Here is a 27,050-nt window from a genome sequence, read left to right as displayed (position 1 = left end):
GCTGTTGCCAGAGAATTTAATGTCCATTTCTCTACCATAAACTGCATCCAATATCGTTTTATAGAATTTGGCACGTAGGTTCAATGGGCCTCACAACCGCAGACCACTTGTAGCCACGCCAGCCCAGGACCTCCACATCATTCTGATTTGCTGGGCCTGGTTCTCCAATGAGTGGGCCTGGCTCCCAAGTCATGAGCCTATACCCTCCCAGGCCCACCCATGGCTGTGTCCTTGCCCAGTCATATGAAATCCATAGATTAGAGCCTAATTTATTTACTTCAATTGACTGGTTTCCTTATATGAACTGTAACTCAGTAAAATCATTGAAATTGTTGCATGTTGCGTTTATATTTTTGTGGTCTATACATTTAATGGTATTATAAAGTACATAGCTTGTCAAACCAAACACTTTAAAAAAATCCAGATTTCATAACATTGAAATGTGTCATCCTTGCTGGCTACTAGCAAGTTGGACTGAATTAAATGCCTTGTTTGCAACAGGCTGGCTGCTGTAAGTGTATCTTGTTCACTAATAACAATGGTTCAAATGTCTTCATGTCTTCAATAATTTCACCATAGAAAATACTACTTATTAAACATGAACACATCATTGTGGTACAGCAGTTAAAATAATAATTGTTCACACCGATACTTGGTTCACACTAACACCAACCTGTATTAAACATTGTACACATATATTTACACAGTGTTTCCATCACTGTACAGGGGAACAACTTTGATTTTAGAAGTGAGGGGACATACATGTTTTTTTAATCCAGTCGGATAAACACTCCAAACAGCCTACCTGACCGCTCGGAGGCTTCTGCATGGTCCTAAAGCACACCATTGCCTCATTTTTAAAATCCCATTCCAATGATAACATCAGCGGGGGACAAAAATGCATTTTTCAGAGTGTAGGGGGGACCTGTCCCCCCATCCCCAGTCAAAGTTGCGCCCCTGTTATTATAAATGGATGGTTTCAAATTGTTAACATGAAAAATGCTCACAGCATTACAACATGTTTGGCAATTGTTTCTGTGCAAACCCATACATTTTCCTGTAAAAAGAATAGGTCTACACTCTATTTTTTTGCTCGTGAATATGCACAGCACATTGGTGCATAACCATTGGGCTGTATCCTAAGTCCAGTTGATGTGGATTCTATGACAGCAGTGCAACACTACAATACTTTCTAATTAGAAGAGCACACAATCTTTCACACGTTCAGGAGGTGAAACGCTCTGGAATGTTGCAGAAAGAAATGCTTCCTATAGAGCTTTCATTATTTTCTATTCTATATGACAGAGAATAGTGTCTGTTCTACAGAATATATATCTATCTGAACATTCTGTTACATTGCACCCGACTGAGTATGATCCTGGTAAGAAGTCACTGATGGTGAATTGACAGCAAAGCCCATAGGTATAGATATGGTCTTGGTCCTGTTCATAGAGATTTGTTCGTTATATGTGAAATTATCAGTATGTTTGCAAACACTAAATCACATACAGCTATTGCTATAAGTTGTTCTTGGTCATTTGACACCAGTCAGACTGTATTCAGTCATAACCGAGTCAGACGAAGGCACTCAACATATCTCACAACTCATTGAGTAATCTACAGAATATCTACAGTAAACCAATGGGATACAACATACTTCACCATAATGACATTTAAGGGAAAAAATATCTTAAACATTTTGTGGCGCTTTAAATAAAGAGGGTTGACACACTGTGTCTCAAAGAATCTGCTACTGAAAGCTAAACATTAAAGATCCAATGCAGCCGTTTTTATCTCAATATCAAATAATTGATGGGTTACAATTAATAAGTACCTTACTGTGATTGTTTTCATTTAGAATGGTCAAAAAGAAACCAAAATACCTTCTTAGCAAAGAGCTAATTTCTCAAGCAAAAATGTTGCTAGGACTGTCTTGTAGAGGTCTGAGTGGGGAAGGGAAAATGGAAAACTAGCTGTTATATGCAGAGGTTTGGGTCTCTTTCTTATTGGTCTATTAACTAATTTACCACGCTCCATCCCACCAAACAGCTCTTACACTAAAAGGGGATTATAATAATGTTCCCAATTTCACTTTATTATTCCAACCTCATAGCCTGGAAATATGTACAAAACACAGGATTTTTTTTTTTTTTTTTTACTGCACTGGGCTTTTAAACAATGCAATAAACCATTCACAAGATTATTTGTTCGTTTTTCACTTCTGAAATATTTTGGATGTAGTTCTAAGCCCTGCTCAGAACCACAACTACAAAATACAAAAGTTCACTATTATCACCCAGTAAGTGTTAGATGCCAAAGGACGACTAGGGCTAATGCTAGGTACAGATCTGGCGGTCTGTCCACCAGCAGCACAGCGGCAGAGCCAGCCTGCCCCGGGGGGAGAAAGAGGGCCTTTGGTTTGTGGTGTGGCATGAACCACTGCACGAGGAGAGTGAGGTACTGTTCTGTTAAGACAGCCATGATACGGACGGTAGGCTGTCGATCAGTCGATCCTATAACTAGAGGGTCCAGTCAGTCTCAGAGCCGTAATGTAGCAGCTCTGCCTTGTGTCACTCTGTCTGTCAACCAATACGTCGGTCTTTACAATGACACAGTGCTGACAGTGCGCTCTCTCTTCCCACTGGCCAGGTTCCTCTTCTTACAGTAGGTGTAGAGGGCCGTCAAAGGGATACAGCAGACAGAGGAGGCTAGGAGGAGGCCGATGAAGGCTTGGGCGTAGGGAGGATACTCCGTCACCACAGACTTCCCCTGGAGGAGAGGGAAGACAACAGGACAGGCAGAGATCAACATTGTATTTGGGTGCAGCATATTCTGTTCCAGTGCTTTTCTTTGGTACAATCAAGTCTCCCTTTGGGGATTAATAAAGTACAATCTTATCTTACCCGTTTTTTGGTCCGAGTGCTTGTTAGTGTAATGACAGGGTTATTGATACGATATTGGAGACAAAAAGAGAGGCCTTACCAGTTCTTTGTTCCAGGCCTGGTATGTGGGTGTTCCTCCCTGGATGTAGTTGACGATGTAGAAGATGAATAGTGCAATGAGGAGGATGGGACTGACTCCTGCCAACATGATCTTCCAGTAGCAGTTAAGACGATGACCTAACATGTCTTCTACATCCTTCTCAAACCTGGAGAGGGAAAGGTTGCAGGAGCATTGACATGATGACTATTTTGTCATGATGTCTATTTTATTTATTTTTCCTTTTATTTAACTAGGCAAGTCAGTTAAGAACAAATTCTTATTTTCAATGACGGCCTAGGAACAGTGGGTTAACTGCCTGTTCAGGGGCAGAACGACAGATTTGTACCTTGTCAGCTTGGGGGTTTGAACTTGTAACCTTCTGGTTACTAGTCCAACGCTCTAACCACTAGGCTACCCCGCCACCCCACGGGGTAGCCTATTAGGGCAGCCCCACGCACCGCTCTGATTCAGAGGGGTTGGGTTGAATGCGGAAGACACATTTTGGTTGAATACATTCAGCTGTGCAACTGACTAGGTATCCCCGTTCCCTTCCTAAAATACTTTCATATATTTTGTATGGGCAAAAGACAACCATGGTATTTTAGTTTAAACATTCATTCAACATTCAAAGGAAATTGCTTATATGCTTCTTAAGCCATTTTGCTTTTAATAAACAGTACAAGCCCAACTTAAAAAACTACAGTGCAGTTCAGTCAAAATCCTGAGAGAAGAGGGAAAGGAATGTGAGGTATTTGTGGATGATTATGCTAAGTGTTGTTTGGCATTACTGGACACAATACAGCTTTTATGAGGTACTTTAAAGACTTAACTCTACTGGCTGCTAACACAACTGCAGTAGGGCTACACATTCTCCAGTAGAAACTGTTTCAAATAATGTCAGCTCAACTATTGTTTCTTGGAGAAAAGGTACTGTATGACAAGATGTGTTAGTTTTTCTGATTTCGAACAGCAAAGGTGATGATGCTTAGAAAGCTTCTGAAATGAGTCATTCTTCATTATCAATATTGTACACACACACACACACACACACACACACACACACACCTTTTGATGCCATATATGTAGCAGACGGTGATAACTTCAATGAGGACGATGAAGAGCAGAGAGAAGGTGGCTCCATAGTCGTTGAACATGGTGAACCAGTAGTTCCCAGAGCGGGTGGTGAAGCCCAGACCAAGCAGCAGGCAGAATAGACACACCAGACCTACAGGATATGACAACACACATGTTAGTCACACACACACACCAAACCTAGAGTATTGGCCCACTCCAAGCTTATCTCTGTCCTGGCAACCCAATGGTTGAACCAGCTTCCCCCGAAGTTAGGACAGCAGAGTCCCTGCCCATCTTCTGAAAACCTATCTCATCAAATAGTATCTTAAATAAGATAATAAATAAGACATGAGAAAAACTTACTTACTACGATGGTGTTATGTAGTTATCTCATCTAGCTATTTTAAGATGAATGCAGTAACTGTAAGTCACTCTGGATAAGAGCATCTGCTAAATTACTAAAATGTAAAATTTAGGATGGGACAACACACCTGTTAGTCTCTCTCTCTCACACACACACACACACACACACACACACACACACACACACACACACACACACACACACACACACATACACACATACACACACACACACACACACACACACACACACACACACACACACACACACACACACACACACACACACACACACTAACTAACTCAAGCAGCAGGCAGAACAGACACACCAACCTAAGGACAAGACACGCCCGGGTCCACCCTAACCCTAGTTTCATGTTCACACCTTAGCTCAATTCTTACCCTCAACCACAACCATAAACCTAGCTTCACGACCACACCTTAGCTCAACCCTAACCCCCTCTTCCCCCTTCCCCTCATCACCCCTTCTCTCTCACCATTGAGTGTTTTGGTGCTCATGTAGCGGCTGATGAACTTCAAGTCACTGAGGGGGGTGATGACGGCGATGACGTTGCCCAGCATACTGCCCATGCCCAGCAGCAGCAGCATGATGAAGTAGAGCACAGACCACAGCTGAGACACGGGCATGTTCTTAATGGCCTCACTGTACACTATGAAGGCCAGGCCTGTACCCTCAACAGCCTGGGAGGAGGGAGAGAGATGGAGAGAGAGAGAGTTTAGTGGATATTCAGTCCTGCATAGTGCAAAAGTTTCTGAAGTCAGTATTACATTTTTTGCTTTCCTCCATTGGAAACTTAAGTGGGATGGTTTATTAAAGACAAAATGGAAAATCCAGAAGAGCATTGAAAATAAAATATTAGCGTTAATTGTAACTGCAACAGCCCATGATATTTGCCACATCTCACTACCACCACCACAGAGTCAAATAAAGTTGTAAGGTGACAAGGACTATGATTAAATATGAAATATTTATAGAATGGTGAGTGAAGTTTTTATTGCCTCACAGTAAAATCCATTTATTTTGTTGGTACATGATAACATATTGTCAGGAAACCAGAGGTATGTTGTTAGATTAAGGGCTCGATTCAATCCATATTGCGGAAATTCTGAGCTATAGCGCAAAAATGTTAAGGTAAGATCAGATTGAGACGACTTATGCAGCATTTACCCTGAATGCAGTCTCCGTTAACGCGGGAACACTGCATTTCAATTTCAATCTCGCTATATTGCAGAACTTCTGCGATTCAGATTGAATCAAGCCCTAAGAGAAGTAGCAAATGAAGTTGTCTTATCAGTATTTTGCACAAGTTTTCCTATTAGTTCATTTGAGTTGTGTCTCATCATGCATGACCTACCGTGTCTAGTTCAGCCTCTAGGTCACAGGTCTCCAGCCTACCTCCCAGACTGGCAAACTGTTCCGGGTGTGTCCTGTTCAGCTCAGCGATCCAGTGGTTGACATTCTCCAGACTGATGGTGTCCTCTGCTAGATCAAAGGTGTTCAGGAGCAGCAGTCGCATCCTGGGAGAAGAAGAGAAATGTCAGTGTCATGAAAGGACAAGTGGTGTAGCGCAGTTTCTCTGAAACTTTTTTTTTGGGTGGGGGAGGGGAGGGGGCCAGGTAACTTCCTGCAATTCTACACATTTTGCCATGGGGCAGAGAGAAAAATGTGCAGTTTTAAAGCAAATTTCCTGCTATTCTATGCATTTTGCCATGAGATTGAGAGAAGATTTAGCAGTTTTATAGCTAATTTCCTGTAATTCTAAACGTTTTGCCATGGTTTATGACATTTATACATTTTTGGTTTGGGACCCCCCAGCCCTTTCCAGTCGCTGCATGCTACGCCACTGGAAAGGGCATTTCTGATCTGAATCATACAGTATATCTAGCCCCTTATACAATTCCTCTCATTGCTGATCTAGATTTCAATGCCTTCCCAAGTCCAAGCACCTGCCATTTCTTCCATTTGTATGTCTGCAAAAAGTGCTACAGTCTACAGACGTTAAATTAATTGCATATGTTTGACCTAAAATTGTTTACGTTTGCAGTGGCTTAGTGCTGCTGACTGGTGTTACCTACTTCTCTGAGTTGAAAGTTCAATACAAAGTCAATGAGACAACCAACCAGACCGCGACCCCACCCAGGGCCTCACCTCTCCAGGCAGCTCTCGTAGTTGAAGGTGGCCTTAAAGCCATAGATGGAGAAGGTGACGATACTGGCGAAGATGGAGGTGCTACTGTTGACCGTGGACACGACGATGGCCTGCTTCTCAAAGTTGTTGTTGTACTGGTTGTAGCTGGCAAAGGCGATGAGGGATCCAAAGCCCAGGCCCAGAGAGAAGAAGATCTGAGTGGCCGCATTGATCCATGTAGTGGGGTTAGCCAGCTGTTCCATCTAAGACAGCAAACACACACACACACACACACACACACACACACACACACACATTAGTAAAGCATATTAGTAGCACACACACATACAGTGGCAAGAAAAAGTATGTGAGCCCTTTGGAATTACCTGGACTTCTGCATAAATTGGTCATCAAAATTGATCTGATCTTCAACTAAGTCACAACAATAGACAAACACAGTCTTCTTAAACTAATAACACACAAACAATTATACATTTTCATGTCTTTATTGAAAACACTGTGTAAACATTCACAGTGCAGGGTGGGAAAAGTATGTGAACCCTTGGATTTAATAACTGGTTAACCCTCCTTTGGCAGCAATAACCTCAACCAAAAGTTTTCTGTAGTTGCGGATCAGACCTGCACAACGGTCAGGAGGAATTTTGGACCATTCCTCTTTACAAAACTGTTTCAGTTCAGCAATATTCTTGGGATGTCTGGTGTGAACTGCTTTCTTGAGGTTATGCCACGGCATCTCAATTGGGTTGAGGTCAGGTCTCTGACTGGTCACTCCAGAAGGCGCATTTTCTTCTGTTGAAGCCATTCTGTTGTTGATTTACTTCTGTGTTTTGGGTCGTTGTTCTGTTGCATCACCCAACTTCTGTTGAGCTTCAATTGGCGGACAGATAGCCTTACATTCTCCTGCAAAATGTGTTGATAAACTTGGGAATTCATTTTTCCGTCGATGATAGCAAGCTGTCCAGGCTCTGAGGCTGCAAAGCAGCTTTCAACCACGATGTTCCCTTCACCAACTTGCAGTTGGGATGAGGTTTTGATGTTGGTGTACTGTGCCTTTTTTCTCTCCACACATAGTGTTGTGTGTTTCTTCCAAACAACTCAACTGTAGTTTCATCGGTCCACAGAATATTTTGCCAGTAGCGCTGTGAAACATCCAGATGCTCTTTTGCGAACTTCAGAGTGGCTTCTTCTGTGGTTTCCTGCCATGAACACCATTCTTGTTTAGTGTGTTACATATCATAGACTTGTTAACAGAGATGCTAGCATGTTCCAGAGATTTCTGCTAGTCTTTAGCTGACACTCTAGGATTCTTCTTAACCTCACTGAGCATTCTGCGCTGTGCTCTTGCAGTCATCTTTGCAGGACGGCCACTCCTAGGGAGAGTAGCAACAGTGCTGAACTTTCTCCATTTATAGACAATGTGTCTTACCGTGCACTGATGAACACCAAGGCTTTTAGAGATTATTTTGTAACCCTTTCCAGCTTTATGCAAATCAACAATTCTTAATCTTGGGTCTTCTGAGATCTCTTTTGTTCGAGGCATGGTTCATTCAAGCAAATATGTTTGATGTTCTCTGTGCCCATATGAATAACCCCTATAATGTAACTGGAATGATGAGATACAGTGGGGCAAAAAAGTAATTAGTCAGCCACCAATTGTGCAAGTTCTCCCACTTAAAAAGATGAGAGAGGCCTGTCATTTTCATCATAGGTACACTTCAACTATGACAGACAAAATGAGAAAAAAAATCCAGAAGATCACATTGTAGGATTTTTAATGAATTTATTTGCAAATTATGGTGGAAAATAAGTATTGTCTCAAGAGGACAACAATGGAAATAAGTCCCAGACTTTATTCTGTGTTATCCTCAATGATTTTATTCATGTGCATGTATGGTTTTTAGGTTTTATGTGTGCTTGTTTTTTTAAATGGTCGAATTAATAAACTAAACTAAACTAGATGCTTCTTGTGAATAGCAAACTCAAATGTTGTGATTGTTTTTTATAGGGCAGGTCAGCTCTAACCAACATCTCCAATCTCGTCTCAATGATTGTACTCAAGGTTAGCTGACTCCTGACTCCAATTAGCTTTTGGAGAAGTCATTAGCCTAGGGGTTCACATACTTTCCCCAACCTACACTGTGAATGTCTAAATTATGTGTTCAATATAGACAAGAAAAATACAATACTTTGTGTGTTGTTAGTTTAAGCACACTGTGTTTGTCTGTTGTTGTGACTTAGACGAAGATCAGATCTAATTGTATGACCAATTTATGACTAAATCCAGATAATTCCAAAGGGTTTACGTAATTTTTCTTGCCACTGTATGTAAAGCAGGATTAAACATAACAGAACAATGTACATGAGCTACCATACCTTGGCTGTGAAAACGTAGATCTATTGCATCTCATCTATGCCGCTCTGTCTTTGCTCATCAATAAATGTATATGTATGTACATATTCTTATTCCAGCCTTTTACTTAGATGTGTGTGTATTAGGTAGTTGTTGTAGAATTGTTAAATTACTTGTTAGATATTGCTGCACTGTCGGAACTAGAAGCACAAGCATTTCACTACACTTGCAATAACATCTGCTAACCATGTGTATGTGAACAATCAAATTGTATTGTATTTGATCAATAATGTTCTTTCATTCATCTAATCATTCGTACCTTGGGCGTGAACATGTACTTCACACCGTTGATGGCTCCGTGAAGGGTGACCCCACGGATGAGGTAGATGATGAGGACCAGGTAGGGGAATGTGGCTGTGAAGTACACCACCTAGGGAGGGGAGAAACAGCAGGGGGATTCAGGGTCAAAGTTCAACTATGCTGCACTGATTGCCTGTTTTCTAACACAGATTTGGACCACTTGTCCTACGATTTTATAACATTGCTCGCTGAATTTACTGTGAAGTTGTAGGTGGAAGTGAACTTGTTTGTGTATGTCTTTCCATCAATTGATAACGATGTTATTACTTTTCTATTATTTATCTCTGTATTGTTGGGAAGGGCCGTATGAAACCATTTCACTGTTAACCTACACATGTTGCTTACGAAGCATGTGATGATTAAAATGTGATGTGATTTATTTTGATGAACCTCTTTTAGATGAGAGATCATATAAAAATCAAAAGCCCCTTGCCAGAACGAATCAGAACGATTCAGAACGAATCAGTTTTAAAGGGACCTCCTGTGTGCATGCACTTGCACGTTATAATAAACATCATAGGCAGCTTGTGAGTTTCAAGTTTGGGGAAGCTTACAATTTATCACGATTTCTACCTATCTGCGTGCCAGCTATTCTTCATGGAACAGTTTCATTTAAATCTCCTTCCAGACTCACATTAAGCATCTCCAATCCAAAAATATATCTAGAATCGGCTTCCTATTTAGCAAAAAAGCATCATTCACTCATGCTGCCAAACATACCCTTGTAAAACTGACTATCCTACCGATCCTTGACTTTGGCGATGTCATTTACAAAATAGCCTCCCACACTCTACTCAGCAAATTGGATGCAGTCTATCACAGTGCCATCCATTTTGTCACCAAAGTCCCATATACTACCCACCACTGTAAGCTTTCGTTGGCTTGCCCTCGCTTCATATTTGTGGCCAAACCCCCTGGCTCCAGGTCATCTATAAGTCTTTGCTAGGTAAAGCCCCACCTTATCTCAGCTCACTGGTCACCATAACAGCACCCACCCGTAGCACGTGCTCCAGTAGGAATATTTCACTGGTCACCTCCAGATCCAATTCCTACTTTGGCCGCCTTTCCTTCCAGTTCTCGCTGCCAATGACTGGAACGAATTGCAAAAATCACTGAATCTGGAGACTCATATCTCCCTCACTAACTTTAAGCATCAGCTGTCAGATCAGCTCACATAGCATTGCACCTGTACATAGCCCATCTGTAAATAGCCCATCCAACTACCTCATCCCCATATTGTTATTTATTTATTTTTTGCTCCCTTGCACCCCAATATCTCTACTTGCACATTCATCTTCTGCACATCTATCACTCCAGTGTTTAATTATTAAATTGTAATTACTGTAAGGGTGTGAACTGGTGGCAGAGAAGTCAGACGCAGGAGAGAAATAACTGTTTCCAATGGCGCAGTTTATTTACAAAAAAATAATAAAAATCAATGGGTAACATAACCCGACGCACACCAGTACAGACATACACATACACTTACAATAAACAATCACCGAAAAGGACATGAGGGGGAACAGAGTGTTAAATACACAACATGTAATTGATGGGATTGGAACCAGGTGTGATGGAAGACAAGACAAAACCAATGGAAAATGAAAAATGGATCAGCGATGGCTAGAAGGTCGGTGACGTCGACCGCCGAACACCGCACGAACAAGGAGAGGGACCGACTTCGGCGGAAGTCATGACAATTACTTCGCCACTATGGCCTATTCATTGCCTTACCCCCCTAATCTTACCTCATTTGCACACACTGTATATAGATTTTTTCTATTGTGTTATTGACTGTACGTTTGTTTATTCCATGTTTAACTCTGTCGTTGTTTTTGCCGCACTGCTTTGCTTTATCTTGGCCAGGTCGCAGTTGTAAATGAGAACTTGTTATCAACTTGCCTACCTGGTTAAATAAAGGTGAGATAAATAAAATAATTATAAAAAAATAATAAAGTTTTTGTTTCTCAAAATTACTATCACATGGTTAATCAGAAAAATCTGAATTAAAATGATAAAAATCTCAACTAATGCAAGAGCACAAGCCTTGGACACATGGACACATTGATACACTGTGATCCATTCGCGGCTAAAGAAATTAGCACATGGAACTCAGAGATAGCCTATAGGCCAATGCAGCAGTAGGCCTATCACTTTCATCGTCAACTTAGTAAGGCTTAACACAAATTAAAACAGTAGAAAATATCCTGATATAAATTCTGTTTTTTTCAATCGGATTAATCTCTCTGCCTGTCTGCCTCCCTTTCTATCTGTCTTGATTTGAGCTATCGCTAGTGAAGTGAAACATTGTATCAACTCAGCAGGTTGGCGTGCTCAGATGTGTGCGCTCCCTCCATGTTATGACAGAGAAACCATACACATGCTCATTTCTCACATGGAGCACTCCAAACAAAATACATAGAAACAATTAGCAAAACTCCTAAATAAACCAAAACGTGTTTCTCACAAGTATAGCAGGTTGTGAACTCTGCAAACAACGTTTCCACTCCAAGAATGAGAGCAGTAAATTACTGTAATACATGAATTAACAGAAATGTCTGTAACTGTTGGGGTTCGTTTCCTTGTTACTTGTCAATCATTGGCTCATTGGTGAAAATAGCATTATGACAATATCTTTAATTAAATCAGTCAAAAACCTTTATTAATGTAATTGCAGACAGAAGTTGACACCAGGAACATAGCACGCATGTTTCTGAGTAAGTTCTGCAAAATATAAAAGGTCCCAAGTTATTTTATTAAACCTGAAATCCAGCCCTAGTGATGTCACTGCCTACGTCATTATCTTCTACTCCTGAGACCAAAACCATGCCTACTCAACACTAAAACTCTTGTTTATATAGCTATCTAAAAGCTTAGCAGTAAATGTCCAAGTTAATTTATAGTGGAATGTCTAACTAATCTCTTATCTCTTACACTCCCCTGCAGAGTTCTGTCTTCACAGTCACACATTTCTCAGACAGTTTCTTCATAAGAGGCAGAGAGCCTAGAAAAGTACTGTGGAACAATATTAAACCTCATAATGTATATATATTGTTAATCTGTAGTCTAGACATGTAAGGAGGGAGGGGTCTTATAACCCCTCCCCTTCTCTTAATACAACACAAGCATAATAAATTATTATAATACATCAAACATTTGGTACAGCCCCTATCATGACCCCTAGGTGAACCCCTTTCATAACCAAATGACAAGGGATTAACGTTACCTTGACAAGGCTTTACATGTTACATACTGTATGTAATGGGGAATTGACCAAAAATAAACAAAGGGAAAACAATTCACACAATAAACCAATGAATGTGCAAGAATTGTTGGAAGACATTGGAGCACATTATTGAGAGCTGAGTGCATGCATTCTGGAGAGAGACGCAAACATATTTTCGCCACACGCGTTCCCTTATTCTTGTCTCAACATTTTCAATTATACTCAAGACACATTATCTTCACACATTTTAGATGCTTTTCACGGACATATGCAACTCAATAATCAGCTAGGCCTGCGAAAGTATTCACCCCCCTTGGCATTTTTCCTATTTTGTTGCCTTACAACCTGGAATTTTTATTTAACATTTTTTATGTTTGCATCATTTTATTTACACAACATGCCTACCACCTTGAAGATGCAAAATATATTTTGGGGTGAAACAATCAAGAAATAAGACAAAAAACAGAACTTGAGCGTGTATAACTATTCACCTCCCCAAAGTCGATACTTTGTAGAGCCACCTTGTTCAGCAACTACAGCTGCAAGTCTCTTGGGGTATGTCTCTATAAGCTTGGCACATCTAGCCATTGGGATTTTTGCCCATTCTTCAAGGCAAAACTGCTCCAGCTCCTTCTGGTTGGATGGGTTCTGCTCGTGTACAGTAATCTTTAAGTCGTACCACAGATTTTCAATTGTATTGAGGTCTGGGCTTTGACTAGGCCATTCCAAGACATTTAAATGTTTCCCCTTAAACCACTTGAGTGTTGCTTTAGCAGCATAATTAGGGTCATTGTCCTGCTGGAATGTGAACCTCTGTCCCAGTCTCAAATCTCTGGAAGACTGAAACAAGTTTCCCTCAAGAATTTCCCTGTATTTAGCGCCATCCATCATTCCTTCAACTCTGACCAGTTTCCCAGTCCCTGCCGATGAAAAACATCCCCTGGGGATGGTGTTCTCAGGGTGATGAGAGGTGTTGGGTTTGCGCCAGACAGCGTTTTCCTTGATGGCCAAAAAGCTCAATTTTAGTCTCATCTGACCAGAGTACCTTCTTCCATATGTTTGGGGAGTCTCCACATGCCTTTTGGTGAACACCAAACGCGTTTACTTATTTTTTTCTTTAAGCAATGGCTTTTTCTGGCCACTCTTCCGTAAAGCCCAGCTCTGTGGAGTGTACGGCTTAAAGTGATCCTATGGACAGATACTCCAATCTCCGCTGTGGAGCATTGCAGCTCCTTCAGGGTTATCTTTGGTCTCGTTGTTGCCTCTCTGATTAATGCCCTCCTTGCCTGGTCCGTGTGTTTTGGTGGGCGGCCCTCTCTTGGCAGGTTTGTTGTGGTGCCATATTCTTTCAATTTTTTAATAATGGATTTAACAGTGCTCTGAGGGATGTTCAAAGTTTCTGATATGTTTGTATAACCCAACCCTGATCTGTACTTCTCCACAACTTTGTCCCTGACCTGTTTGGAGAGCTCCTTGGTCTTCATGGTGCCGCTTGCTTGGTGGTGCCCCTTGCTTAGTGGTGTTTCAGACTCTGGGGCCTTTCAGAACAGGTGTATACATACTGAGATCATGTAACAAATCATGTGACCACTTTTCCATATTTATTATTATTTTTTATTTTTTTAACAAGTAAGCTTTTTCATTTCACTTCACAATTTGGACTATCTTGTGTATGTCCATTACATGAAATCCAAATAAAATCCATTTAAATTAAACACCTTTTCAAAAATGCTTTTGCAAGGCACTGTATTGCCATGCGCGCTGCGAAAATTGCTGGCTTCCCAAATAGGCATAGGCTTACGCACTTGTGATTGGAAACAATCAACAGATAGATTTTTTTTTAAATTAAGAACTTAATGATCCTCTGTGGCTAAGTCAAGTTCTCTGGTAAAGTATTTTGAATGATTGTATTTAGACAGGAGTAATTATGTAATTTTGGCAAAACATCAATTTACTTTAGGGGAAGCCAGCATCTGAACAGTGCACTGTGCACCCACCAACTTTCCTTTAATGACGAGATTCTCATTTCTCCACATTAACAATGCGAGTCGTTCAGCCAAAGCAATGTAGGCTACAAGCTTAGGTCTGCATATTATGACTATAGAAACACATTGGGCATCTTCAGGACAGATTTAGTCAAGAATGAGCACCCTGGATAAGAGTGTCTGCTAAATTACAATTTTTTTAAAATGGAATGTAAAAATGTAGCAGATGTATCTGATGCTGTCTGGCCAGAAAAAGTAAGGCATGCCATACTCCTTTTGTCCAGAGAGCATCAGATACATGGTCTACACATAAGGAGACAGAGGGGTGCTGTTTCGCTCGCTCGGATGCTTTATCTGAGATTGATGCGTCTTTGTGTCTGTGCGCATCTCCGTCAAATAAATCATTCATATTTCAATATTTCATTTGGACGGGCAAGGAGGTACGGCAGGGCGTGCTAGACCCCCTAGGGCCCGCCCATAACACCAGTTCTGCCATGAATCCACTGTGATCAGCAGACCAGAAAACAGTTCTCTGTCTGTGTTGACACGGTATCCTTTACTTTCACCCTGGCTTGTCTCCTCAGAGACTCCCACTCTACATAGTTATGTAATGAAGTAGGCCAAGGTTTTCAAAAATCCCTCTCTCAGCAGATGTTTTCCTCAGTTCAGTAAAGATCCGTTGGATCTGCTTCTCCTTTCCCTGCTCCATAATTCTGAGTTGGCAAACTGCAGCCACAAACTTTGACTGTTTTATTCGCCAGGCATTGATGGACAACTATCTGACCATATAGAATATTGAACTGTTTGTACCTTGTCTCGCCATTACAAATAACTTTCTGGACCCTTTCCTTTGTTATCGAGGTCACCTCTCAGCTGACTGTTTTCCTCTGCTCAGTAAAAATGCAGGTAACTGCCAAAATAAAGGAAACACTTGACTAAATGAGGGATACAAAGTATACTGACAGCAGTTGAGTTAATTAAGCAAAAATGCTGGGCAGGCCATTATTTTGGCCACCATGGCTATGCCCACATAGGATGACAATGCCCCCATTCACAGGGCATGAGGTGGCACTGAATAGTCTGATGAGCATGAAAATTATGTAAACCATATACCATGGCCATCTTATTCACCAGATCTCAACGCAATTTAACACTTATGGGAGATTCTGGAGCGGTGCCTGCAAGAGCGTTTTTCACCACCAGCAACAAAACATCAAATTATGGAATTTCTCATGGAAGAATGGTGTTGCATCCCTCCGATAGAGTTCCAGACACTTATAGAATCTATGTCAAGGTGCATTGATGCTGTTCTGGCTCGTGGTGACCCAATAATCTATTAAGACACTTTATGTTGGTGTTTCCTTTATTTTGGCAGTTCCCTGTATGACACAGGAGACGATAGTGACCTATGTCCACTAGATCCTCAGCTAGCATGACATAAGGGTACCATAACTGTCTTGACCCTGTCCATCATTACCGAGCTGATCTCTGACCTCTCACCTTCCCGGTGGACTTGACCCCCTTGACGATAAACAGGTAGACAATCATCCAGGCCAGCAGGAGGCAGAGTGCCTGTCCCATGTGAATCCCTCCGTTCTCCTCAATGGACCCGGAGATGTCCAGGGTCTCTCTGTAGAAGAAGTACTGGGTGGGCGTGGCCCGCTCACACTCCTCCACAGGGCCGGTCAGGTTGCTGTTAACCGGGCACTCTGCCCATGGCAGGACCGACTGGGGCAGAGTGGGAGGAAACAGCACAGGTCAGGTCAGGCACAGGATGTTACAGATAGCACTAGAGCAATGAACTGCATTTTCTAAGATTCCAAACAAAACAGTCTGCACAGGACCAATAGTGTGTCCTCAAAGCTGAGTGAGCCTGTTGATCCATCTGGTAATAAGATTGTAACAAGTTATTGAAGATCGTCTACATTTTATGATCGCATCATACATCTGAATGGAGGTCAAATACTATGAATTGCTCAATTGAAAATAAAGATCATGTTGCCATTGTGAGACTGGAACTAACCTGGAATGAATGAAAGAGGTACCAGAAACTCCATGCATTGATGACATTGTAATAGAGGCATAGGTACATGGAGGTCACAACACTGGCCAGACCTGGAACCAGCAGAGAGAGGAACAGATACATTTAAACTATAAGCAGATATTATCTAATTTGCATCTTTGATAATGATACTTTTATTAGGTTGTTGAAATACATTTGCAGTGTTGGGAAGAAGTACACTGCATGTTTTTCAACTATTAATTTAATTACATTTTACAGTAGCTTACATTTTAGGGTTCTTCGGATGTCCCCATAGCAGAACTCTTTTTGGTTGCAGGTTGAACCCTTTTTAGTTCCAGGTAGAACCCATTTGGGTTCCATGTAGAACCCTCTAGTTAATTACTTTGTTGCCATGTAGAGGTGTAGTTAACTACACAAACTACATACTACATTTTTTTGCAAAAAGAATAGACAATATGTAGGCAATTCTTTCCTTTCTTTTTCAGTCAGACATGCCTAATTCTCACTTGAAGCATAGTTTTTGTGTTTAATAAGCTAAATTACACATTTTGTTAACATATGACCCCAAAGTGATCTGTTCTTGCAATTTGAAGTCAATGACATTTTAGATTTACGTATGATAATTTGTATGTAGTGAACTACTTTTTCAAAGTAACTTTAGTTAAGTAAACTATATTTTTCTTCCAGTGTGAAGAAATTGTTAGCTTAAACTATAAACTATATTTTTAGAGTAGCTTCCCGATACTGTAAATTTGACACAAAAGTGGCCTAAATGTAACAAAACCATTTTTTAAAAACGTGTGTAATGTGATTAATTAAAGGCAAATGTATGTACTTTATTCAATGGCAGTGTGCACCCATACATGTGTAGCACTCTATGTGCAGTGTCTACTGTCCCAAACAATATTATTAAAAGTAATAAAGAAAAAAATGAAAAAGAAAAAAAGGACTGTGGACCGTCGCAGGAAGTTCCGGACTGTAGACCGTCGCAGGAAGTTCCGGACTGTAGACCGTCGCAGGAGGATCCGGACTGTAGACCGTCGCAGGAGGATCCGGACTGTAGACCGTCGCAGGAGGATCCGGACTGTAGACCGTCGCAGGAGGATCCGGACTGTAGACCGTCGCAGGAGGATCCGGACTGTAGACCGTCGCAGGAGGATCCGGACTGTAGACCGTCGCAGGAGGATCTGGACTGTGGACCGTCGCAGGAGGTTCCTGACTGTGGAACGTCGCAGGAGGTTCCGGACTGTAGACCGTCGCAGGAGGTTCTGGACTGTGGACCGTCGTAGGAGGTTCCGGACTGTGGACCGTCGTAGGAGGTTCCGGACTGTGGACCGTCGTAGGAGGTTCCGGACTGTGGACCGTAGTAGGCGGTTCCGGACTGTGGACCGTCGCAGGAAGCTCTGGACTGGAAACTGTTGCCGGAAGCTCTGGACTGGAAACTGTCGCCGGAAGCTCTGGACTGGAAACTGTCGCAGGAAGCTCTGGACTGGAAACTGTCGCCGGAAGCTCTGGACTGGAAACTGTCGCCGGAAGCTCTGGACTGGAAACTGTCGCAGGAAGCTCTGGACTGGAAACTGTCGCCGGAAGCTCTGGACTGGAAACCGTCGCAGGAAGCTCTGGACTGGAAACCGTCGCCAGAAGCTCTGGACTGTGAACCGCCGCCGGAAGCTCTGGACTGGGAATACGCACTGGAGGCCTAGTGCTTGGAGCCGGCAAAGTTGGCACCGGACTGGTGACACGCACTTCAGGGCGGTGTGAGGAGCTGGCACAGGACGTACTGGGCTGTGAAGGCGTACTGGAGACCTGGTGCGTGGAGCCGGTACAGATTTTACCAGACTGATAGCACGCTCCTCAGGACGAGTACGGAGAGCTGACTCAGGTGGCATTAAACTGATAACACGCTCCTTAGGGCAAATGTCGTGCATCCTCCACCAACTCAACAACTCTCTCCGTTCTCTCTCCTCCAATATCTCCATCCACTCACTGACGGTCTCTGACTCTCTCCGTTCACTCTCCTCCAGTTTCTCCCTCTTCTCCCAGACTGGCTCTGGTTCACTCCTTGGCTCTGCCGACAGCTCCATGTGCCACCCCCCAAAAATGTCTTGGGGTTTCTGTGGCCTTGGTCCCCGCTGTCCTTCCATGCTCCTTGCTGACTCCCGCCAAGGAAGGGTCTCGTGTCCTCTCATGTCCTCCCAAGTCCAAAACTTCCTTACCTCCTTTTCACGCTGTTTGGTCCTTTGTTGGTGGGTTATTCTGTCACATACGTGTGGAGAGACTGACCAAGGCACAACGGATGTTGAGTTCCACATAATTTATTAATAAAGTGAAACTTAGCAAAAACAAATAAATCAATAAACTAACAACGAAACGTGACTATGTGGTGCACATGCACAAAACACAAAATAATATCCCACAAACACAGGTGGTAAAAATGCTACCTAAATATGATCCCCAATTAGAGACAATGATTACCAGCTGCCTCTAATTGGGAATCATACAAATTACCAACATAGAAATAATAAACTAGAACCCCACATAGAAATAATAAAACTAGAATACTCCCCAGTTACACTTTTGTCACACCCTGACCATAGAGAGCCTTTGTTTCTCTATGGTGTAGTAGGTCAGGGCGTGACAAAAGTGTTAAACAAATCAAAATATATTTCATTTTTGAGATTCTTCAAAGTGGCCACCCTTTGCCTTGATGACACATTTGTAGACTCTTGACATTATCTCAACCAGATTAATGAGGTAGTCACCTGGAATGCATTTCAATTAACAGGTGTGCCTTGTTAAAAGTTAATTTGTGGATTTCTTTGTGGAACGGATGATCTCCGCATGTGTGGTTCCCACCGTGAAGCATGGAGGAGGAGGTGTGGGGGTGCTTTGCTTGTGACACTGTGTGTGATTTATTTAGAATTCATGGCACACTTAACCAGCATCGCCTTCCCATCTGGTTTGCGCTTAGTGGGACTATCATTTGTTTTTCAACAGGACAGTGACCCAAAACACACCTCCAGGCTGTGTAAGGGCTATTTGGCCAAGAAGGAGGGTGATGCATCAGATGACCTGGTCTCCACAATCACCTGACCTCAACCCAATTGAGATGGTTTGGGATGAGTTGGACTGCAGGGTGAAGGAAAAGCAACCAACAAGTGCTCAGCATATGTGGGAACTCCTTCAAGACTGTTGGAAAAGCATTCCAGGTGAAGATAGTTGAGAGAATGCCAAGAGTGTGCAAAGTTGTCATCAAGACAAAGGTTGGCTACTTTCAATATTTTATTTCATACGTTTTTGGTTACTACATGATTCCATATGTGTTATTTCATAGTTTTGATGTCTTCACTATTATAGTGTTCACTAGTGTGCTCCCTCTCCGGCCTCTAGGTCACCAGGCTGCTCGTTATGACGCACACTTGTCACCATCGTTACGCGCACCTGGACTCCATCACCTCCCTTATTACCTTCCATATACAGTATGTCACTCCCTTTGGTTCCTTCCCCAGGCGTTATTGATTCTGTTCCAGTGTCATGTCTGTGTGTTGTTCGTGTTACTTGTTTTACGTTGCGTTTATTTATTAAAACACTCACTCCCTGAACTTGCTTCCCAACTCTCAGCGCACATCGTTACAGTAGAAAATAGTAAAAATAAAGAAAAACCTTTGAATGAGTAGGTGTGTCCAAACTATAGACTGGTACTGTATATTCAGTACTCACCCACTCCCCCCAGATAGGGGTTAATAGATCTCCATGCTCCAATGCTGCCCAGACGCATCTTCTGGCCAATGGCTAACTCCATGTAGAACAGGGGTACCCCCAACAGGACCAGCATAAGCATGTATGGGATCAGGAACCCACCTGAGGACAGAAAAAGGACACACATACAGTATATTTGACCATTCAAAAGACCTGCAGTAGCAGAGACAAAAACACACACATGATCTATAAGGTGATGCACTGAGCTTCAGATTCAGATGACACCCAGAAAATGTGTTCTCATTCTTAATAGTTCTATTTCATTTACACAATGAATGTGGCCTTGGTCCTTGTATTCTGTTGCATTTTTATTCTCCCTATATATTAATGGAAAGAAAGGGTGCAGTGCAGTGCAGTGCTTCCTTCATTATTCTTTGATCAATGGTCTAACATCTAAACAAAGCTTTATTCACGTTTCTACTGGGTTCTGTTCCCCCTGGTTTTTCTCAGTATTCATGACAATCACAAAAAAACAGTCTGGCCTTGGTCACCCCATGACCCATGGGACTGAAAGCAAAGTGACCTGTCTACTGTGATTTCCAGTCTGCTAGTCTGAGTCGTCGACAGTAATTACAGGAAGCAGGCAGTAGGGCAGAGAGTGAAGGGGGCAGGGGGTGAGGAGGGACAGGGGAGCAGGGGGACATGCTCAGTGACACAAACACAAAGTCAAAGAGAGTTTAGAGAAGGGTCAGCCACTGGAACCCTTTTGGGATTCATTAATTCACTCGTTCATTCATTTACTCATCCATCCGTCCATTCCATTTTTTATTAATTCATTCATTCATTCAGTGGGTGAACATAATGGTATTAAAAAGCATGTCATTGTCCATAATTTAGCAGTTAGATGGAAGATTCCATGCTTCTAGCTCTCAGATTCTTCATGCTACCTTCCCTTGACTGTAATGAACCCTTGTGAATGAGTGTTCACACAGAAACAGCATGTGGGGCGGCAGGGTAGCCTAGTGGTTAGAGCGTTGGACTAGTAACCGGAAGGTTGCAAGTTCAAATCCCAGAGCTGACAAGGTACAAATCTGTCGTTCTGCCCCTGAAAAGGCAGTTATTGAAAGGCCGTCATTGAAAATAAGAATTTGTTCTTAACTGACTTGCCTAGTTAAAAAAAATAAATAAGGATTAGATGGAAGTTGAAGTAGTTGGATATATTGGAATAAATAGCTTTTCCTGTACTGTAATCTCAGATTCCTCAAGTTGTTGCACAAGAAATACACGATTGTAAAATCACGTTATTGTGATGTGTATCAGGTGATTATTTACACTATGACAAATCATTTTTTGAACACTGTAAAATAAATAATGCACAACGCAATGGTAACATAATATAGAACTTAAGAGGGGCCTCAATGTGTATAATGTAAGACCCCTAACCTCTAATGTCCCATCTTTCTGTTTTACGTTGTGATCTGTTAACAACGAGAGGGACATGACATTTTATAGGATTTGTGGGACCATTTTGTCCACGCTCATGATGTAGTGTTTGTCCTACATGCCATATTGATTACTGTATGCTTGAAGTCCTGTCATTAGGTGTAAGCTTGCTGTAGATTATTAGTATTGAAAAGGTTCTCTTAAACCAAAGCCTCATAGGGATATGCCATTGTAGAGCAATGTACATGGTAGAATAACAAAGGTATACCATTTCATGAGGTAATTCAAGTGTATTTTTCTTCCGTCATCTTATCTCTGTCAGTGTCAAGTTGGTGGGGCATTGCCTTAATGTTACTGTCCAGTGTTTCCAGAATTGAATTAAATATGACCTATAATTGAACTTTAGTTCCAAAAGGCTATATCCCCACATTTTTCATAGTTGTGTTTTTTCACCAAAAAATGATTGCTTATGGGCACCTTCATCCGTGTGTAAAATATTACTGTTGTCAGATTTTCTATTCATAGATTTTTGATGTATATTCAAATGTTTTTTTTTTTTTTGCAAAACACCATGTATCCACTGTTTAGTTGGAATGGAATGTTCGTATCCTGTATATATGACAGTGATGTATGGCTGTCTCACCTATCTTAATGCACTAACTGCCACTCTGGAGAAGATAAGAGCATCTGCTAAATGACTAAAACGTCAAGTGTAAATATTTTACATACAGATCTCACATTACTATAGCGATTCATTTTTTATTAAAAAAATTATAATATTGATTTTACAAATGTATAATTTGTACAGTTCTTTAATAAACATTTCGTTATTTGTCACATTTAGCTGTATAAAACCCAGCAGTAGTACTTATTTCTCAAGTTTTTCAAAAAAACATGATTATTTGTTTCTCTGAAATGAAACCATTAAGTGATTTTAAACAAATACATGTCTGTCAATGAACAAGCCCATGCCCTGATTTGAGGGTGAAATAACACACTAATCTCTTTCATAAGTTCTTTAAACAATAAGACCTAATTTACCAACATTTCTGAAAAAATATATATAGCATTTTGGAAGGAAACTCTTCAATTACTTTTTTTACAGTTTTCCTACCAAAAATTGTATGTTAAAAAGCAGCTTTTCTGTGTTGGAATGGTGTGGGCCAGTGGAGGCTGCTGAGGGGAGGACGGCTCATAATAATGGCTGGAACAGAGCAAATGGAATGGTATTTGATACCAGTCCACTCATTCCACTCCAGTCATTACCACGAGCCAATCCTCCCCAATTAAGGTGCCACCAACCTCCTGTGGTGTGGGCATACCCCAACAACATAATGTTGTGGGTGTATACCGGTCATTCCAAATATTAATGCGAGTAGATCACTGATTGGCCAGCTCATGCCCCTCTAGACCGCTGATTGGCCATCTCATCCTCCTCCGTAGTATGAAATCATACAACACAAACTGATGATGGCACTAAGATTGCACTCAAACGCACTCAACACGCTGTATAGAAAATCCACATCCAGAAAGGGCACTTCTCGTGGCCGGGGATTTGAATGCAGGGAAACCTAGAGTTTTGACTCGTTTTTACCATCATGTAACCTGTGCAACTACAGTCAACAAAACTCTAGGTCCCCTTTACTTCACACACAGAAACGCATTCAAGACTCTCCCTTGCCCTCCCTATGGCAAATCTGACCGAATCTCTATCCTCCGTATTCCTGCTTACAAGCGAAAACTCAAACAGGAAGTACCAGTGATTCACTCAATACAGAAGTGGCCCGATGAAGCGGATGCTAAGCTACAGGGGCTGCTTCGCAAGCACAGACTGGAATATGTTCCGGGATTCATCCGATAACATTGAGGAGATTACCACATCAGTCACTGGCTTCATTAATAAGTGCTTCAACAACGTCATCCCCACAGTGACCGTAGGTACATATCCCAACCAAAATCCATGGCTAACAGGCAACATCCGCACTGAGCTAAAGGCTAGAGCTATCGCTTTCAAGAAGCGGGACACTATGCTCATAAGAAATCCCACTACAACATCTGTGAGCCTTCAAATAGGCCAAGTGTTAATACAGGACTAAGATCAAATCCTACTACGTTGGCTCTGATGCTCGTCAGATGTGGCAGGGTTTGCAAACTATCAAGGATTACTAAGGGAAACCCAGCCGTGAGCTGCCCAGTGACTCGAGCCTACCAGCAAGCTAAATGCCTTCTATGCTCACTTCGAAGCAAGCAACACTGAACCAGTCATGAGAGCATCACTGTTTTCTCGTTCTCCATAGGCAATGTGACCTTTAAACAGGCTAACATTCAAAAAGCCGCAGGGCCAGAAAGGATTACCAGGACGCTTACTCAGAGCATGCACTGACCAGCTGGCGGGTGACTTCACGGACATTTTCAACCTCTCTCTGACCCAGTCTGTAATACCTACATATTTCAAGCAGAGCACCATAGTCCCTGTGCCCAAAAACGCCAAGGTAACGTGTCTAAATGACTATTGCCCTGTAGCACTCACATCTGTAGTCATGAAATGCTTTGCATGGCTCACATCAACACCATCATCCAAGACACCCTAGACCCACTCCATACTGCTTTCTACCATCTGGACAAGAGGAAAACCTATGTGAGAATGTTTTTCATTGACCACAGCTCAGCGTTCAACACCATAGAGCCTTAACAAGCTAATCAATAAGCTCAGGACCCTGGGACTGAACACCTCCCCCTGAAACTGGACTCTGAAATTCCTGACGGGCCGGCCCCAGGTGGTGAGGGTAGGCAACAAACAACACATCCGCCACACTGACCCTCAACACGGGGGCCCCTCAGGAGTGAGTGCTTAGTCCCCTCCTGTACTCCCACGACCACACTTTCATTAAGTTTGCTGACGACACGACGGTGATAGGCCTGATCACCAATAATGATGAGACTACCTATAGAGAGAAGGTCAGTGACCTGGCAGTATGGTGCCAAGACATCCACCTCAAAAATGAGCTGATCGTGGACTACAGGACATGTAGGGCTGAGCAGGCCCCCATCCACATCGAAGTGGCTGTAGTGGAGCGGGTCAAAAGTTTCAAGTTCCTCTGTGTCCACATCACTAAGGAATTAACATGGTTCAACACAGCAGACAATGCCTCTTCCCCCTCAGAAGTCTGAAAAGATTTGGCATGGGCCCTCAGATCCTCAAAAGGTTCTATAGCTGCACAGTTGAGAGCATCTTGACTGGCTGAATCACCATTTGGTATGGCAACTGCTTAGCATTTGACCGCAAGGCCCTGCAGAGGGTAGTGCTTATGGCCCAGTATATCACTGGGGACGAGCTTCCTGACATCTATACCAGGTGGTGTCAGAAGAACGCCTTCAAAATTGTCAAAGACTCCAGCCACCCAAGTCACAGACTGTTCTCTCTTCTACCGCACGGCAAGCGGTACCGAATCATCAAGTCTGGAACCAACAGGATCCTGCTTCGACCCCCAAGCCATAGGACTACTAAATAGTTAACCAAATAGCTACCCAGACTATCTGCACTGACCCTCTTTTTACTAACTATTTTGACTCATCACATACGCTGCTGCTACTGTTTATGATCTATCCTGTTGCTTAGTCACTTTACCCCTACCTATATGTACATACAGTATCTATCGTAATTACCTCGTAACCCTGCACATCGACTCGGTACTGGTACCTAGTGTATATAGCCAAGTTATCGTTATTCATTGTGTATTTATTCCTTGTTTATTACTCTGCATTGTTGGGAATTTCACCTTTAGACTACACCTGTTGTTTACGAAGCATGTGACATTTTCTGTTGTTGATTTGATTGATTTGAAATAGCCAACATTTTTTAAACTGTCTGTTTGAGATACACGTTTTGGGTTTTTGAAGTGTATTTTATTCAATTTATGCTTTGGACACAAATACGAGTATAGGACGAGACAATATTATTTGCGTATGAGTTAACAGAATATTAACTTTTACATTTATTTTGTTACTGGACAGTTACATTAAGGCAAAAACTCTACAATAATAAATACAGAACAACTATACTAGCATACCACACCTGTATTTATGTATTGGACATATTGGCCTTAAAGCAACCGAAGCATCAACGAGTCTTGTATGTGAACATTTTCTAGGAATCTATGAATGGAACAACACAACATAGACACCTGTTGACTGTTAGGCTACTAATTGTAAAACTTTGCAATCAGTTGAGACCATTAAAAGCGAAATGCAAAAGCAAATGTTGATCCATTGTTATTCTGTGACAAACAACTGGGCGCGTTAAGGGTTAAAATGGGCTCCGTATCAATCCAAACTTTTGAGCGGAAAGTACTTCTATGCGAGCGCTTTTGAAAGCTCCTTTATGTATGCGCTTTGGTACATGCGTAAAAAATATGAATTGAACTAACAACTACGTGAGATCATTTCAAAAACATTGCACATTTCCTGCACCACTAACTTTTAGAGGAAGAAAACAAGACTGCACAGTAACGCCTTCACCCACTAGAAATGTTTAACAAGGTGACTGACGCTAACCAATGTAGTAATCGTTCCGATTCCCTGTAAATTAGTAATAAACTGATAACGTTTCACCCAGGGTAAAATAATAACTAACCCATTCTACAATCGCACAAGATCAGTGTGCCATTGCGCATGGATAAAGGTGAATAAATTGGACACTGACTGGCTATTCATATAGCCTACATTACCACGATTAATCAGTAAACACTAATTGTAATTCATTCATTTTACACAGTGTCAAATATTGCAGTTCGATATTCAATAAAAAATAACTGTAGGCCTAAATGTACAATATATTATGGATTAAACCCTAAATTAGGCTATACGCTGCACCTAAACAAATAAATATTGCTTACCCCCGCCATGCATTTGACACAAGTATGGAAATCGCCACACATTTCCCAGGCCAACCGCGTATGATACACACGCCAGGACAAATTGCATGGGATTGTCCCACTCTGCTCTTGTGGCGTCCTTCCCCATCGTTGAGTCCTGAGCACACAATCAAGTTCAGGTCCGGTCGAGTCGGTGGCAGTGCGGTGCCGGTGGACAACCTTGACAGTCAGCAAGCCTTAAGTCTGAAGTACCGGGAGTAGGGATGGCACTCCTGTCTGGATAATAGAACAAATCCAATGACAGTTTCCTATGGGAAACAGGGAAAGTGTGTCAACAGGAGGCTGTTCGAGTCAGACACATTTGCAATGGTTGAAGAAATAGCATGGAGTTTATAGAACGCTTGCCCATTCTAATGAGGTACCCCTACTTGAGAGGGAGGGCCTAATGTTTCAATAGGTAGGCATAGGCTAGAGAGTTTACATAACCCAGGTGAATGTTTG

The 27,050-nt window shown here is 42.0% G+C and overlaps 1 protein-coding gene across 1 annotated transcript; it reads right to left on the bottom strand.

Moving 5' to 3' along the window:
- Window positions 1–656: 656 nt before the first annotated feature.
- LOC139390891 (sodium- and chloride-dependent transporter XTRP3-like) lies at window positions 657–26,932 on the bottom strand. Its single transcript, XM_071138282.1, has 11 exons — window positions 26,571–26,932; window positions 20,254–20,394; window positions 16,534–16,625; window positions 16,011–16,238; window positions 9,259–9,369; window positions 6,590–6,831; window positions 5,796–5,958; window positions 4,917–5,121; window positions 4,048–4,207; window positions 2,983–3,148; window positions 657–2,769 (listed from the first exon to the last, which is right to left on the bottom strand). The coding sequence occupies exons 1-11, from the start codon at window positions 26,695–26,697 to the stop codon at window positions 2,602–2,604; spliced, it is 1,803 nt and encodes a 600-aa protein (XP_070994383.1). The 5' UTR covers window positions 26,698–26,932; the 3' UTR covers window positions 657–2,601.
- Window positions 26,933–27,050: the final 118 nt, after the last annotated feature.

Source organism: Oncorhynchus clarkii, chromosome 3 (genome assembly GCF_045791955.1).
Source record: "Oncorhynchus clarkii lewisi isolate Uvic-CL-2024 chromosome 3, UVic_Ocla_1.0, whole genome shotgun sequence".
Lineage (NCBI taxonomy): Eukaryota > Metazoa > Chordata > Actinopteri > Salmoniformes > Salmonidae > Oncorhynchus > Oncorhynchus clarkii.
The sequence above is the reverse complement of the archived record's forward strand: the minus strand, read 5'-3'. Positions and strand labels throughout refer to the sequence as shown.